General features: G+C 66.7%; 2 protein-coding genes across 2 annotated transcripts; both read right to left on the bottom strand.

Moving 5' to 3' along the window:
- Positions 1–4,179: 4,179 nt before the first annotated feature.
- Positions 4,180–6,923, bottom strand: TNFRSF18 (TNF receptor superfamily member 18). The gene is made up of 5 exons (XM_030881968.3): positions 6,737–6,923; positions 5,777–5,899; positions 4,883–4,970; positions 4,501–4,700; positions 4,180–4,434 (listed from the first exon to the last, which is right to left on the bottom strand). The coding sequence occupies exons 1-5, from the start codon at positions 6,909–6,911 to the stop codon at positions 4,307–4,309; spliced, it is 714 nt and encodes a 237-aa protein (XP_030737828.1). The 5' UTR covers positions 6,912–6,923; the 3' UTR covers positions 4,180–4,306.
- Positions 6,924–11,535: 4,612 nt separating this feature from the next.
- On the bottom strand, positions 11,536–14,180 carry TNFRSF4 (TNF receptor superfamily member 4). The gene is made up of 7 exons (XM_030881959.2): positions 14,039–14,180; positions 13,667–13,789; positions 13,132–13,239; positions 12,808–12,874; positions 11,983–12,179; positions 11,705–11,833; positions 11,536–11,606 (listed from the first exon to the last, which is right to left on the bottom strand). The coding sequence occupies exons 1-7, from the start codon at positions 14,178–14,180 to the stop codon at positions 11,536–11,538; spliced, it is 837 nt and encodes a 278-aa protein (XP_030737819.1).
- Between the last annotated feature and the right edge of the window lie 218 nt (positions 14,181–14,398).

Genomic DNA, 14,398 nt, shown 5'->3' with positions numbered 1-14,398 from the left:
GCACTCCTAGTGCCTGGGACGGGGCTGCCCAGCACTGCAGCTGGAGCTCGTAATCCTAGGCGAGAGCTGAGGGCCTCTGCCTCTCCTCCCCCTTGTCTGCCTGCTTGGACCCAGCACCACCCAGGGACCCCCACCATCCCTGCAGCCCCCACTGGAGGCCCTCACCCTGGCAGCCACTGAGGCCTCCCTCAGCGCCTGGCAGTCAGGGTTCTGCCCTGGCCAAAGAGCCCACGGAGCCCTGAGGACTCAGAGGACCCCCCTCACACCCCTCTTCCCTGGAATGCGTCTCCAAAAAGAGGGGTCTGGAGCAGCCATGGCCCGAATCACTGTCTCTGGAAAGCACCTCAGCCCCAAAGCGTCCTGCGAAGATGTCTGCCTCTCCACCTAGGTGTGGCTACTTCTTGGTGGGAAGGGGGCGTCCAAGGCCCTGCAAACCACAGCGGGGTGGGAGCTCAGCCCAGCTGCTGGAGGAGTGGCCCTGCTGCTGAAACCGTGGCGGGGGAGCCGGGGAGGAGTGATGGCCCAGGTCCTGGTCAGGGCCCTTGAGTGGCCAGACTTAGCACCATGGACCTATCTGATCGATGGGTTCGCATCCCAGCACCAGGGGGCAGCCAGGGACCACCTGCCCTTGGAAGGCCCCCTGAAGCTGCCCTAGGACTGGGGCTGGGAGCGGCTGGCAACCAGTTCTGCTAGGGTGGGTTCCCTCCCTATGCCCCTCAGGGGTCTCTCGGTCCGCTTGCGGAGGGGCCGTGCCTCACAGTGGCTGAGTCCAGGTCTCAGTAGAGGGAGGGTCAGGGGCCTTTTCCAGCCAGGTGAGGCGGTGTGGCTGCGGCGGAAGCACTTCTGGGAACAGAGGACGGCCTCTAGGCCCTTATCTGAGGCTGAACTGACACTGGATTCCGACCCCAGGGGGAGGAGTTGTGGTTTTCCGGAGCAGCTGGAGGGCCCCTCTGGTTGGTGTAAGGCCAACTGGCCCGAGGCAGGGGAACGCAATCAGATTCCCAGGTGGTATCAGACCGAAATTCTCCGGACCACCCAGTTCCAGGAACTGACCTGGGGACTTTGAACCCAGCCCAGCCTTCCCGCCTTTCGAGGGGCGGGACTAACTGTCCCCCAGGATACCCGAAAAGACCACCAAATAAGGAATACCCTGCGTCCTCCCGGATTCACCACACCCCTCTCCCTTCTTCCCCTATAAAATCTTGCCCGACCCTCGCCTGGGCGCGACTTCTCTGGCCCCTTTTTCTCGGACCAGCGAACCTCGCCCAGGAGCGCTCCCTAATCTCTGGACCAGTGCACCTCGCCCGGGAGCGCTCCCTAATCTCTGGACCAGTGCACCTCGCCCGGGAGCGCTCCCTAATCTCTGGACCAGTGCACCTCGCCCGGGAGCGCTCCCTAATCTCTGGACCAGCGAACCTCGCCCGGGAGCGCTCCCTAATCTCTGGACCAGTGCACCTCGCCCGGGAGCGCTCCCTAATCTCTGGACCAGTGCACCTCGCCCGGGAGCGCTCCCTAATCTCTGGACCAGTGCACCTCGCCCGGGAGCGCTCCCTAATCTCTGGACCAGTGCACCTCGCCCGGGAGCGCTCCCTAATCTCTGGACCAGTGCACCTCGCCCGGGAGCGCTCCCTAATCTCTGGACCAGCGCACCTCGCCCGGGAGCGCTCCCTAATCTCTGGACCAGTGCACCTCGCCCGGGAGCGCTCCCTAATCTCTGGACCAGCGAACCTCGCCCGGGAGCGCTCCCTAATCTCTGGACCAGTGCACCTCGCCCGGGAGCGCTCCCTAATCTCTGGACCAGTGCACCTCGCCCGGGAGCGCTCCCTAATCTCTGGACCAGTGCACCTCGCCCGGGAGCGCTCCCTAATCTCTGGACCAGTGCACCTCGCCCGGGAGCGCTCCCTAATCTCTGGACCAGTGCACCTCGCCCAGGAGCGCTCCCTAATCTCTGGACCAGTGCACCTCGCCCGGGAGCGCTCCCTAATACAGCTCACTTGAAGCTTTCCTCTGTTTCGCGGTGCCGTTTGTTAAGATCCGACCTCACAGCTGGGGGGGGGGGGGTGGTTTCCCGGGGGGAAACAGCGAGGCGTGTGGAGCTGGCGTGGGCAGAGTCTCATCTTGGGGTCCCTCTTGGGCTTGGTGACCCAGGTGGGCACATATCTGCCCCCATTCCAGGAAGCTGGCCTGAGTGGGGGTGGGGAGCCCCTCACAGCACCAGCACCCTCCGTCCCCCACGCGCCGGCACCCTTGAGTCCCCTGCGCCTCCTGCCGCCCTGGGGGGTCTCCCTCTTCCCAGCCTGGACTTGCTCAGGCCACCCGACCAAAGTGCCTGGTGGCAGCCTGTGCACGCTGGGCCTGGGTGCCCCAGCAGAGCCTCCAGCCTTGGCCCTGAAGCCAGCCCCTCCCTGCTCTGTGGGACCCCAGCTGGGGAGGGAGGTGAGTCCAGCAGGAAGGGAGAGGGGAGGGAGCAGATGCAGCGGCGGTGACCAGGGTCCGGGCAGGCCTGGTGGGGCAGAGGCCTCTCTGCTGACAGCAGGCCAGCGTGGAGGGAGGTGGCGGCTCCGGTGGCAGTGGCTCCGCGGAGCCCTTCCGAAGCGCTGAGCTCCCTGGGCAGAACCCCCTCCCGGCCCCCCATGAGCCTGGCCTCACTCTCCCAATCCCTCCACTGGGCTGGGCGAGTCCCAGCATCCCCGCCCCTCCGCGGGGCAGGAATCCCCCGCCCGCTCGCCTCACCCCACTGCCCCCGCTGACCCGCACTGACGTTCAGGGAGCTTGTCCCACGCAGGCCGCCCGCGAGGACTTTCCGCGCTGCGTCAGCAGAACGCACTCGACACCTGACTCACAGCCTCAGCAAGGGGCTGGGCCAGGGCTGGGGACCCCTTTCCTATACGTGGGAGTGGGGCAGTCAAGGGACCCAGAGGTGTGTGGGGGAGGGGTTGACAGGACAGGAGATCTGGCCTGAGGACAGAGGGGCCAAGGGGTGTGGCAGGCAGGTCCCAGAACACCTGGCTGTCTCCCCTGAGGTCGCTCACTTGGCCCCAGGGGCTGCCCAGAGCCAGGAGCCGAGGGGCTGAGGGAGGGGTCCTTCCCCTGTGGGTGGTCCCAGAGAACCCCCCACCCCCCACCTCCTTCCAGGGGTGGAAGTGGGCAGTGCCCCATGCGGTGGGGGGTGGAGGGCGACGCAGAACCCTCTCTCCTCCACCTGCCTTTTGTGAGCTGGGCCCACCTGCCCACTGGGACTGGGTCGGGGTCAAGGGGCTCTCCTGGGCAGCGTGCAGGTGGGAGGGGAGGGCATGGTAGGTGGGGGAGGTGCTGTGCTAGAGCACTGAGCCACAGACAGACAGGTGGCCAGGTGTGCTGGCACCTGGAGAGTGCAGCTGCTGAGACTGCCTGCCACGCCCTGGATGCCACAGAGCCCTGTCAGGAGGCTGAAAAACTACTGCTCGCCTCTGCTGGGCAGGACCCCAGGACCGCCCCGAGGGACCCGTGAGGTGACGGAGGCCAGTAGGAGGGCTTGGAGAGAGGGCGGGACCAGGCCATTCTGAGGCTGTCCACATCCTCCAGGAAGTGTTGGGTATAGAAACTGACCTTGCCCCGGATTGGGGACCCCAGTGACGCAAGGGCCGGCGCCCCATGGGCCAGCAGGATGTGCGGCCAGCCCGGAACCAGAAGCCGGAGCAGCGGTGGCCCAGAGACCAGACACACACCAAGGAACCCAGTGTCCCAACAAGTGCCAGGCAGGCCACTGGAGGACAAGTGTTGGACGGGGCAGCCCAGCGGCACAGAGGGCAGGTGTGCAGCACAGCAGGTCGCCCCGTGGTCTCGGCTGTGGGCTTGTGTCTAGGACTGGAATGGCCCTAGCTTCTACCCCACCCCCCCCACCTAGGCTGGGAGGGGGCTGTGAGAACTGGCGGGGGAGACCCCGGAGCCTGTCCCCTCCCCACTCCCAGCACACGGCCACTCAGGCCACCGGACAAGCGTTTATTGAGTGCCGCCTGCAGCCAGGTCCTGTGCCCATGGCCTCCTGTCCTGGGAACCAAGGAGCCACGGGCCCCACCCCAGCGGGGCCAGCAAGAGAGGCAGGCAGCCACGGTGCGCCTCTGTACCCCTGGGGTTCAGCCACAGCTGCCTCCTCTCCTGCGTGATCCGGAGCACTGGTCACTGTCACCATCCCCCACCTGTTTCCGCCATTGAGGGGAGCAGGGCCGGGCCCAGAGCCGGGGCCCCACGGCAGGGCGCAGAGCCCTTGCTCCTGCGGGCCAGCCTGCGCCGGCTCCGGGAGGGTCTGGCACGGGCGCTCCGGGCCTCAAACCCACAGGTCCTCCAGGCGGCCCTTGTTCTCCGACAGTGGCTCGCCCCACTCCTCCTCGGGGAGCTGGCAGCTGCAGGCGTCCTCGGGCGGGGGTGGCGGGGCCTCTAGGAGCAGCTGCGTCTCTGCAGAGGGGCTGCGGTTAGCAGGCAGGCAGGGGCCCCCCTCCCCGTCCCCAGGGCACAACTGACCTGGGGGCCGTGCTCTCTGCCTCCTCAGTTGCCAGACGTGCAGGCTGAGTTGGGCCACGGTCAGGGCCAGGATGCAGGCGGCCAGGCCGAGGACGGCGGTCAGCAGGCCACGCGGCTCCGTGGGCGGCAGCCCTGGGCTGCACACGGCATCGTGCGTCTTGTTCCCGGGGAACACAGTGGGAAACCCAAGCTTGGAGCAGCTGGGACGCACAGACACAGAGCCCTCGGTCAGCCCTCGGCCACCTGAGCAGCCCCTCAGCAAGGCTGCTGCCCTCCGAGCCGTTGTGGGGGGGGCGGTCACTGCACCAGAAGGGACAGCAGAGGCACCACCCTCGAGCCCACCTGGACCACCCGGCCACTGGAAGTCCCCACCAGGACTCACTCTGCCCAAGGTTTGCAGCGGCCCTCACGGCCCCCAGAGAAGGTCCCCGCGGCACAGTCGAAGCACTCGAAGCCGAAGTTGAACTTCCCTGGAGACAGAGGGACAGACGGACACAGGCTGCAAGGGCAGCTGGTGTGGCCGAGGTGAGACCCCCACCTCATCTGTTTGACAGGGGCCCCAGGTGGCCACAGGACCAGGACCTGGGATAAATCAGGTCCCCCAGGTGCCCCTTTCCAGGGCAGGCCATGACTCTGGGCTCAGTGGAGGGTCCCTGATGGGGATATGGGGGAGGGGAGGGACCTGCCTGCAGAGGCTAGAGTGTATGTGGTGGGAGGAAGGGGTGGAAGCCGAGGCCACGCAAGAGCTAGGCTGGGCCTTCGCTCGGTCCGGAGGCCGGAAGGCGGGAGACCGGGGAGGGTCCCGGAGAGAGGGGTGAGGCTCTGCCCCAGCTGCCTCTAGGCCCGGCGCCATCCAACCTCACACAGCCCCCCCTCCGCCCTCACTCTCCCGGCCCACATGTGCTCAGCCAGGCGCCCCCGCATCGGGTCTGGGTGAGTGCAGGACCTGGGCGTAGTCAGAGCCAGGGCCTAAGGGCCAGACAGCCTCTGGATACCCGCACTGTTCCTCACAACCAGCGCTTAGGGGCATCGTCTCTGGATGGAGAAGCTCAGGCCAAGAGAGAGAAGGAAAGGCTCCCAGAGCCACACCAACAGGAGGCACTGTGACCCCAATGTGGGCTGAGATGCTAAAGCCAGAGAGCGCCCCCTACCCCGCCAGGGTGCTGCAAGACCCCCAGTGCTGGCGCCCACCTGCCCGGAGGACGTGTCCGTGCCCACCACTTGCGAGCTTCCTTGCACACCTGGCCTGCCCGGGCCACCCCCACCTGCCACTTACCTACAGGCCACGCCCCCTGGCCAGGCGGACAGGAGTAGTACTTGCAGCTCTTACACTGGGGGTCTCCACAGTGGAACTCAGGCTGGACACACTGGCAGTCCGGCTCGGGACAGACGCCCTCAGCTGGCAGGGGGCAAGCAGCCCTCTCAGCAGCTGGGCCGAGCCGCCCTCCCCCGGACGCGCCCCTCCTGGCCCTCCAGGGGAATGGGGGTGGCAGGGCAGCCCCAGCGGGCAGCACACCTGGCTGGGAGCCAGGACCCTGGCTCGGCCCAGCTGTGTCCCTCCCTCCTGGGCGCCCAGCTCCTCCACTCACCAGGCCTGGCTGCATCCCCCAACCGTCCCAAGCGGCTCCCACCCAGGGTGGCCATGACTCGGCATGTGACCCTGAGCCGTTCCTTCCTGGGAGACCTACTCCCCCTCCCCTGTCTGGGTCCTGCACTGCCCTCAGCTGCCAGGACCCTTGAGGCAGCCTGCCCGTCCCTCCCTGACCGCCGTCCATGGCTCCGCCGCACTGAGACCTGGACTCTCAGAGCCCCCTTCCCACTCCCCAGGTCCTGGCAGGGGGACACTCTGGGTGTTTTCCCTGCAATATCTGTCCCCAAACTGACCCATTTCACCTGCCCCTCACCCATAGATGCAGGTCTGAGGCAGGGAGCTGGGAGAAAGAGGGGTGCAACCCCAAACTGGGCAAGAAGTGTCCTGAGTGATGGCCAAGGGCTCACTCCCCGCTCGGAAGGAACGGGGACAGCCCTCCTCCACCTTGGGACGTCAGACCTGCCTTGGGGAAGGCTCCTACACTCCTTGCCCCCGCCCACCCCCCACCCCCCAGGCCACTGGCCCGGTCTGGGCGGCTTCCGCCTCCCCGGATTGCGCTGGGATCAGGGCTCTGGACTCGGAAAACTACGGGGGGACGGGGCGCAGCGCTCTGCCCTCCGCGCAGGGGCTCCCGGCCCGCCTTACCTGGGGTGCACGAGCGGCAGCAGCGCGCGCTGGTCCCCGTCCCATGCAGATGGCGGCCGGGGCCGCAGCTCAGACCCCCGGGGGGGTGCTGGGCCAGGCCCAGCGCGCAGAGCAGCGCGACGCCGCACAGGGCCACGCGCGCGACCCTCACCCCCATGGCACCCGCGGCACCCATGGCCGCGCGCGGCTCCGCGGTTTTAGGAGGCCGGCCCCTTCCGAACACGCCCAGACCCCGCCCCGCAGGCCGCCCCGCCTCTGCCACTCCCCAAGGGGTCCCGAGGAATTGTTCCCATGGGGGACCCCCCCAAGACTCCGCGACTCGGAATCCAGGGCATGGGCAGAGGTTTGGGGCAGTGAGACTGCTCTGGGGATTTCAGCAGTGGGCACGTGTTGTCACGTCTGTCCAAAGCACAGGACGCACCGCACGGAGGGACCCTGGTGTCAACTAGGGACTCTGGGTGACATGACCTGTCAGTGCAGGTTCGTCGTGTGTAACAACTGCACACTCTTCGGGGATATTTATGGGGGGTAGGCTTCCCCTCACTGTTGCCGTGAACCTAAAACTGCTATAAAAGATAAGTTCTTTTTTTAAAAACTTCAAGGGATGGGACTTCCCTGGTGGTCCAGTGGTTGGGACTCTGCGCTTTCACTGCCAGGGGCCCGGGTTCAATCCCTGGTCAGGGGACTGAGATCTGGCATGCCCACAGGGACCCCAAGGGAGAAGAGAAGGTCCCATCACAGGCTGCAGAGCACCTGACCACGGACGAGGGGGCATGCGGGAGACCCACATGGGGGGTGACCTTGGGGGATTCCTAAGTGATCATGCCCTTTGGCCCAGGCATTCTTATCCGGAAACTAAATATGACCCAAATGTGTGTGCCTTGTCGGGGGAAACACCGCGTATACCCAGCCACATCCTTGGGGGGGGGGGCGGGGGGAGGGGGTCAGAAATGTTTTCTATGTAAAACTTGTGGCCTCCGGGCCTGAAGGAACTGGAGTGTGCGTGGGCACCGGATGCGGGGTGGCAGACAGTGCCCTGAGTCATTGGGGTGGGGTGCGCCCCCAACAAGGGTGGACTCAGCAGGGACCATTCCTGGCTGAGCCCCCTCCCCACCTCCAGCTTCTTCAGGGGGACTCCACGGGCTTTTAAAGATCTTCTCTGACGCCCAAAGCAGGTGGGATGAGACACTTCGTCCTCTGTGAAGCCTCCAGACCCCACACCCCACACCTACCAGAAGTCCTCGAATCCCAGCACTGAGCAGCCTCAGAACCCATCCAGGGGTCAGGACAAGCCCCCTGCACCCCGCCTTTCTGGAGATTAGAACAAGCTCCCCCCCACCCCGCCCCAAATTGGCCAACGGGGCCTGGCTGGGCTCTTGACATGCAAGCCCCCCATAGCCACACACACACTTGTGGGCTGCAGCCTCGCTGATGCCTGCTGGGAAGAGCTGGCTAGGAGAGGCCAGGGCATTGATTGAACCCTGACGCTGGGGGAAGAGGGGGCTGCCCAGGCTGCAACTCTGCTGGGCAGATGTCAACCCAGATCTCCCCACACAAATCCAGTCATCCTGGAGGATGTGGAAGGCCGGCCCCGACGGAGCTCTTGAGCCACAGAGAGCCTCCAACTCACCGTGAGACTGTCTCTTGTCTGTCTGAGCCTCAGTTTCCCCACCTGGCACCAAAGGGCTTGGGGGCCCGGCCTCCCCCAGGAAGCCTCCCCAGATTTCTCAGCCCTCCAGTTGAGGCTTGGTACAGGGGCAGCGGGTGGAGACCTCTGGGAACGCTGCAGGGGTGGGCAGTGGGGTGCCAGGAATGTGATTCTGGTGGCGCCCACCGGCTGGAGGTGTGTTGCCGGCTGTGACCTGGTGACCTGGGCAGACCCAGAAGACTTGGTTTGAGACCCTCTGAGACCTGCAGCTGCCGCCTCGCCTGATGGGGCATCTGTCCTTTTCAGAGAAAAATGACAGGGATTAGCAGTTTTGTGACTCAACTATCGTTTTCAACTCCCAGGATGCGCAGGGCCCTCCTCAGAGAAGCAGCTGGGCCCTGCAGGAGAGGGAGGGGTCTCCAGGACAGCTCTGGCTGCTAGGGGGTAAGGTGAGGCCACCCTGTCTGAGGACCCCCCAGGCCTCGGCTCAGCTCCTAGATGGGGAGGAGGGTCTGAGCCATCCCGGGACCCCAGGGAAAGGTCAGGAGTGGAGAACTCAGCAGTCCTGGCCCTTCTGCCCACGTTCAAGGCCTGAGCAGTCCGGTCCGTACCAGGACGGCATCACCCCAATTCTGGTAAGCGCCTGAGAAAATATGATAAATCCCCTACAAATGACGTTTGTCTGACAAGATCATATCTGTTGGCCCTTCTGGAAGCTGGGCCAGCCCATCAGGCACCAGGGGGCAGCTGTCTGCCCGAGGGGGCTGCCGCCCGCAGCAGCAGGAAACCAGAGGCAGGGCTGTGTGTAACAAGAGGCAAAAGCGCCGTCGGGGTTGGGGGCCTGCGCCTGCTCTCCTGTCCCTGAGGCTCCGGAAGGCCCCTCCCACACAGGCACTGGGTTACCGCGAGCTTCTGTAACCGGGCGCTGCGGGGGAGATGGTTTCTATCTGCTCGCGGTATTTTCCTATCCTCTTTGAGCAGCTCGTCACATTTTTCATCATTTGTCTCAGCTCACGCAAGTGACGCGCGTCCAGGGGGCAGAGGGTCCCAAGCAGAGTCCAGGGGTTAACCTGGAGGGCTGTGGGGCAGGATGGGGAGCCAGGTGGGGCCCTGGAGCAGGGAGGAGCCAGGGTGGGTGCCTGTGGGCCCCCGGGGGGTGGGGGGAGCTCTGGCGGGGTTTCACACGGGAGGGGCGGTTGTCAGCAGAGACAGGAGTGGAGAGCGTGCTTAGCGGCAGCAACCGAGGAAAGTGAAGGTGACCAACCTCCTTCCACCCACCCGTCAGCTGTTCAGAGGTGGAGCCACCAGGCTGGGGGCAAGGTGGGGGGCTCGCAGCTGGGAAGTCTGGGGAGGAAGCCCACGACCTTCGACCTTCCATTCCCCAAGGATCTGGCCCCTCCCCCAGGCCCCTTCCTCAGGTCCCTTAGCTTCTCTGCACAGCCTGCACACTGCCCAGGGACCACAGGCCCCAGGCCAGTGGTGCCTGTTTGCTGCCCGTTTCCAGGGCAGAGAGGACGTATTGTGTTCACTGCTGCAACCCGAGATCTTTCCAAGAACACGTGGATGGTTCGGTCTCCCCTTTGCCCCCGGGAGGTCCAAGGGACCAGCCAGGGTTCAGAGGTTTGAGGAGAGGTGGGAGGGCCTCCAGGGCAGCTCTGCGGAGAAAGCCAGCCTGAGAAACTGGGGGGCGGGGGGGGGCAGCACACGTGTCAGGGGCGGACCTTTGGCCGCCGTGAGGGCACTGGCCTGTGGGATGATGCCCAGTCCTGGCCCACAGGTGGGTGAAGGGAGGTAGCAGGCTGGGAGCTCAGAGGTGTGCATCTTTGCCAGGTCCACCGGTGGGGGGCCTCGGGCTGTCGCATTTCTCTGCTCCCACCTCCCACCCCCACCCCACGCCTGACCCCCCGCCCAGCACCTCGGTGGTCTTTTATTTCAGTTAGTAGTAGCTCTTAAATCTATCAGAAACCCCGAGGGCGCAAACTATGGGCTGCCTATGGGCTGTGGAGCGTTTCCTCGCTGGCCCACGGCTCCGGCGCTTAGATGAGCCTTTTAACCTGCCCACCTCGCCTGCGCGGAGGGGCGCTGTGGGGGGGGAGGGGTGGCGGGCCACAGCCCACGGCTCAGCCCGGTGTCCCCAGGGCGGGCTCGGCCCCAAGTCTGCGCAGCTGCCAGAGCAGGGGCTGCCCCCAGTGCCAGCCAGCGGGCCTGTCCGACCACTCGGCCTCGTACAGCCCACTCTGGTGCCCACGGACGCTTGGGTTCCCACCTGGGAACCTTTTCACATAAAGCTGCACATTCTGTTCGCGCCCAGGGTGGACGAAAGGTCAGCCCAGTCAGAAGCCTCCAGTTTCCCTGAGGGACTCGGGGGCCCTGCAGGCATCAGTGGGGGTCCCAGGGTCACCACACACTCAGGTCTAACAGGGCGTGGGGCTTGAGAAGAAACAGACGCTCGTGCCCTCTCCTGGGAGGGGCCCCAGAGACCCTGAGGGGTTGTCCTAAAACCCCCTTTGGGACCAGGGCCTCCTCAGGGCTCCCTCCCACCCAGCAGCCCCTGCCAGGCCCTCCCAAGTAGCCCCAGAGTGGGTGCGTGGGGTCCACCGGGCCGGGCTAGCATCGCGCTTGCCAGGCAGGGTCGCGGCTCCCCAGAGTGGGTGCGTGGGGTCCACCGGGCCGGGCTAGCATCGCGCTTGCCAGGCAGGGCCCGCGGCTCCCCAGAGTGGGTGCGTGGGGTCCACCGGGCCGGGCTAGCATCGCGCTTGCCAGGCAGGGCTCGCGGCTCCCCATGCACTTATTTTGGCTGCCACGCTCCCCAGAGGCGCTGGGAGGTGCCCAGCGAGCAGGACAGCAGCCCCAGGTCTCTGAGGGAGCCAGGGGAGCCCCTACCCCACAGCCAGCCCCCGTGTGTGCAGCCCTCAGACCACTGGTGCCCAGTCAGAGGCCCACATTTGCCAACGTCGTTTATTGGGGCCACCCTGGGTGGGGAGTACGCACAGCATACATAGCAGGGCCCAGGGTGCCAGCCCAGGAGCGCCTAAAACGGCACAGGGCGGGGGGACAGGGCGCCAGGGTCCGGGGGTGACGGGTGGGACGGCCTGCGTCTGGGGGCCCCGGCCTGCGGAGGGGTGCCGGCTTCTACGCCAGTGGACGTTGCTCAGATCTTGGCCAGGCTGGAGTTGGCATCGGCATGCTCCTCTTGGATGGGGGTCCGGAAGCTGTTTGCCCCTGCGGAGGAGGAAGGGGTGAGGGGTGGGGGGCGGGAGGCGGGCGGGGTCCCAGCCTCCCGCAGGCAGCGCGCTCTGGGGCCCACCGAGAACACTCACCGGGGGGCTTGGGGGCGTTGGGCGTCGGCCTCCAGGCCCTGTGGTGCAGGAGCAAGGCCAGCGCGGCAGCCACGGGGCCAAGCAGGCCCAGGCCCAGGCCCAGGCCCAGGACAGCGGCCAGCTCAGGGCCTGCGGGGAGGCAGGGCCCGCTGGGGTGGGGTCCACCAGGGAAGGAGTCCACCGCAGGAGGGCCGCACCCGGCCAGCGGGCAGCTCCACCCACCCTCCCCGCCACCCCACCCCCCTTGGGTTGGGGGAGGGCCAGGCCGGCCCCCTTACCCTTGGGGGGCTCTGCGTGGGGCGTGGAGGGCCCCTGTGAGGCCCTCGGCCAGGTAGTGGTGGGCTGAGCAGGGGTGGACCGGGCTGCGGGGCCCTGGGTCTCCCAGGCGGGTGTGAGTCGGGGGCTCCTGTCCTCACAGACAGCGTCCGAGCTGTTGCTGGCCGCCTGCAGTGTTCGCTTTCCTAATGAGGTGCAGCTGAGCGGGGCAGGGGTGTTGATCAGACCAGAATGTCCCCCACCCCACTCGTCCCCCACCAGTGGGACGGGCCGAGAACTGGGGCAGGACCAGGGAGATGTGAGGGGTGACAGGGGTCCACAGCAGGTCACTCAGGCAGCATCAGAGTCCAGCCCAAAGGCGGCGAGGAGAGAGGCCAAGGTCCCTGCCACCCCCCAGGAGCCTGGGCCTCCCCCGGCCTCCCCCCCCTTCTCAGCCTGCTTCCCACACCCGCTCCCCTGACCTGTTCCCGCCTGCACCCTGCCTGCTCTTTTCCTGCCCCCACCAGTTCAGCTCAACAAGGACGGGGGCCTCTCAGCTGTGAATGAGTGAGGGTCTCACACCCTCCCGGGCTGGGCTGGGGTCTCACGGCCTCCCCGCTCCAGCCCAGCAGGAAGGTCAGTGGGAGGAGGCTGGGTCAGGGCCGAGCAGGGGTCGTGGGGGCGGGGCAGGGACCAACGTCGGGGGGGTGGGGGTGCTAACATGGGGGGGAAGGGGTCACGGGGTGCCGGGCCCCGGAGCTCCCAGCCAGCAGCTTCCTACTCCCAGACCTGACCCCTGGCTCCCAGACCCCAGGCCACCCAAACCGTCCAGCCCCAGGGACACTCACTTGGTCCAGGGCTGGCAGGCCTGGTCGTTGCCCGGGGAGAAGTGTCCTGGTGGGCACGGGGCACAGTCTGCAACAGAGTCAGCAGGCTCTGCCCATCTGCCACCCCTGGGGGGCCCAGACGCTCACCCCCCCAGGGCCTCCAGCAGCCCCTCTCTGCCTACATGCCATCCACTGGCCACGACCTGGGAGCCCCCCAGCCCCTGTCTTGGCCTGACCTGCCTGGGGGAGAGGGCACTCAGCCAAGCCTGGGGTCGGGGTGCTGAGGGGAGGTGACAGCGTGTGAGGGACATGCTCCTTCCACATGGTTCCAGAGGCACCCCTCACCAACTCCACGCTTGTAGCCATAGCCGTCCTGGGGCTGGGTGCCCGGCCTGCAGCCGCAGACCGTGTCTCTCGTGGGTGTGCATCTCTGCTTGGGCTCGCTCCCACTTCCTGGGGGTCGGGTAGGGTGGGCGCAGTCAGTGGGGAGGCCAGAGACACAGAGCAGGCTGGGGGACCGAGGCTGAGGGTCTGCAGCTATCTCCCCAGGGCCAGCTGCCCCCTTGCAGCTGGGTGGCCTCTGGTCCTCTCCCATCCCCAGATGCCATGTCCCTCTTGGCCACACAGCCCCAGGGGTCATCCCGTGGCAGCTCTGCCCGCTCTTCCCACCCCTCCTCCAGCCTGCTCAGGACCCTCTGTGGTCCTTGACTCTGGGTCTCACCCACTCAGCCTCTGGGAGGGGGAGGAGCCCCGTGGGTGGCCTCAGCTGACTGTGGTACTCTGGGGCAGGGGAGGGCAGGCCCCGGCGTGGTCTGGAGTTTGCTCCGAGGCCCCGTGTGAAGTGGGTACCAGCGGGGCCGGGGCGCCTGGCGGTGCTCACTCTGGTTGCACTGTGTGCAGGGCTTGCAGGCCTCGTAGTTGACTGCCTCGTTGTAGAAGCCGGGCTCACACGGACGGCACACCGTGTCCCGGGCGTGGTTGCAGCGGCTCTCCATCCCATAACCTGCCACGGGAGGCCGGGCTCAGAGCTCCCCACAGCCTGGCCTTCCCCACAGCAGCCCCCGACCGCCTCTGGCTGGCCCACCATCCCATCCCAGGCGTGGCTCCAGGTCACCCGCTTGCCCTAAGTCCACTCGCCCCATGGTGCCTCACCACGTGACCCCATCTGTAGGTCCCTGTGTCCCCTGACCCCGTCTCCTCATCCTGGGTCCCTGTAGGCACCCCTCCCCCACTCCACGTCCAGGCCACTCACCTGGCTGGCACTCCTTACAGCACCTGCTGCCACTGGGGTAGGTGTCCCCAACACAGTTGAGCTGGGCCGCAGCGCCCAGCGCGAGCCCCAGGAGCAGGAAGGCCGAGCCCGGCGCCCTGGGTGGCTGGGCTCCCACGCGCATTCTCGGCTGCTCTCAGCCCCACAGCTCGGGAGTCTGGGGTTTTTCCTTGCAGGATGTGGCTATAAGGGCTGCGGGGGAGGGGTGGGGAGGGCAGGAGGAGGGGACCAGGAGGAAGGAGGCCCCAGGAAGCACTGGAAGGCAGCCTGTGTCCCGGTCCTGGGCTTCTCTTCTGCCCTGGGCGCCAAGGCCCCCAACCCTGCGATAACGGCCGTGGGCCT

Source organism: Globicephala melas, chromosome 1, assembly GCF_963455315.2.
Source record: "Globicephala melas chromosome 1, mGloMel1.2, whole genome shotgun sequence".
Lineage (NCBI taxonomy): Eukaryota > Metazoa > Chordata > Mammalia > Artiodactyla > Delphinidae > Globicephala > Globicephala melas.
This window is presented reverse-complemented; position numbering and strand designations above follow the sequence as displayed.

Coding starts and splice junctions, on each gene's coding strand:
- TNFRSF18 (XM_030881968.3), bottom strand. CDS start 6,911: ATGGGTGCCGCGGGTGCCATGGGGGTGAGGGTCGCGCGCGTGGCCCTG. Junction 5,900..6,736: donor CTGCCGCTCGTGCACCCCAG/GTAAGGCGGGCC, acceptor GCCCCCTGCCAG/CTGAGGGCGTCTGTCCCGAG. Junction 4,971..5,776: donor CCAGGGGGCGTGGCCTGTAG/GTAAGTGGCAGG, acceptor CTCTGTCTCCAG/GGAAGTTCAACTTCGGCTTC.
- TNFRSF4 (XM_030881959.2), bottom strand. CDS start 14,180: ATGCGCGTGGGAGCCCAGCCACCCAGGGCGCCGGGCTCGGCCTTCCTG. Junction 13,240..13,666: donor CTGCACACAGTGCAACCAGA/GTGAGCACCGCC, acceptor CCCGACCCCCAG/GAAGTGGGAGCGAGCCCAAG. Junction 11,834..11,982: donor CCACGCAGAGCCCCCCAAGG/GTAAGGGGGCCG, acceptor GCCTCCCCGCAG/GCCCTGAGCTGGCCGCTGTC.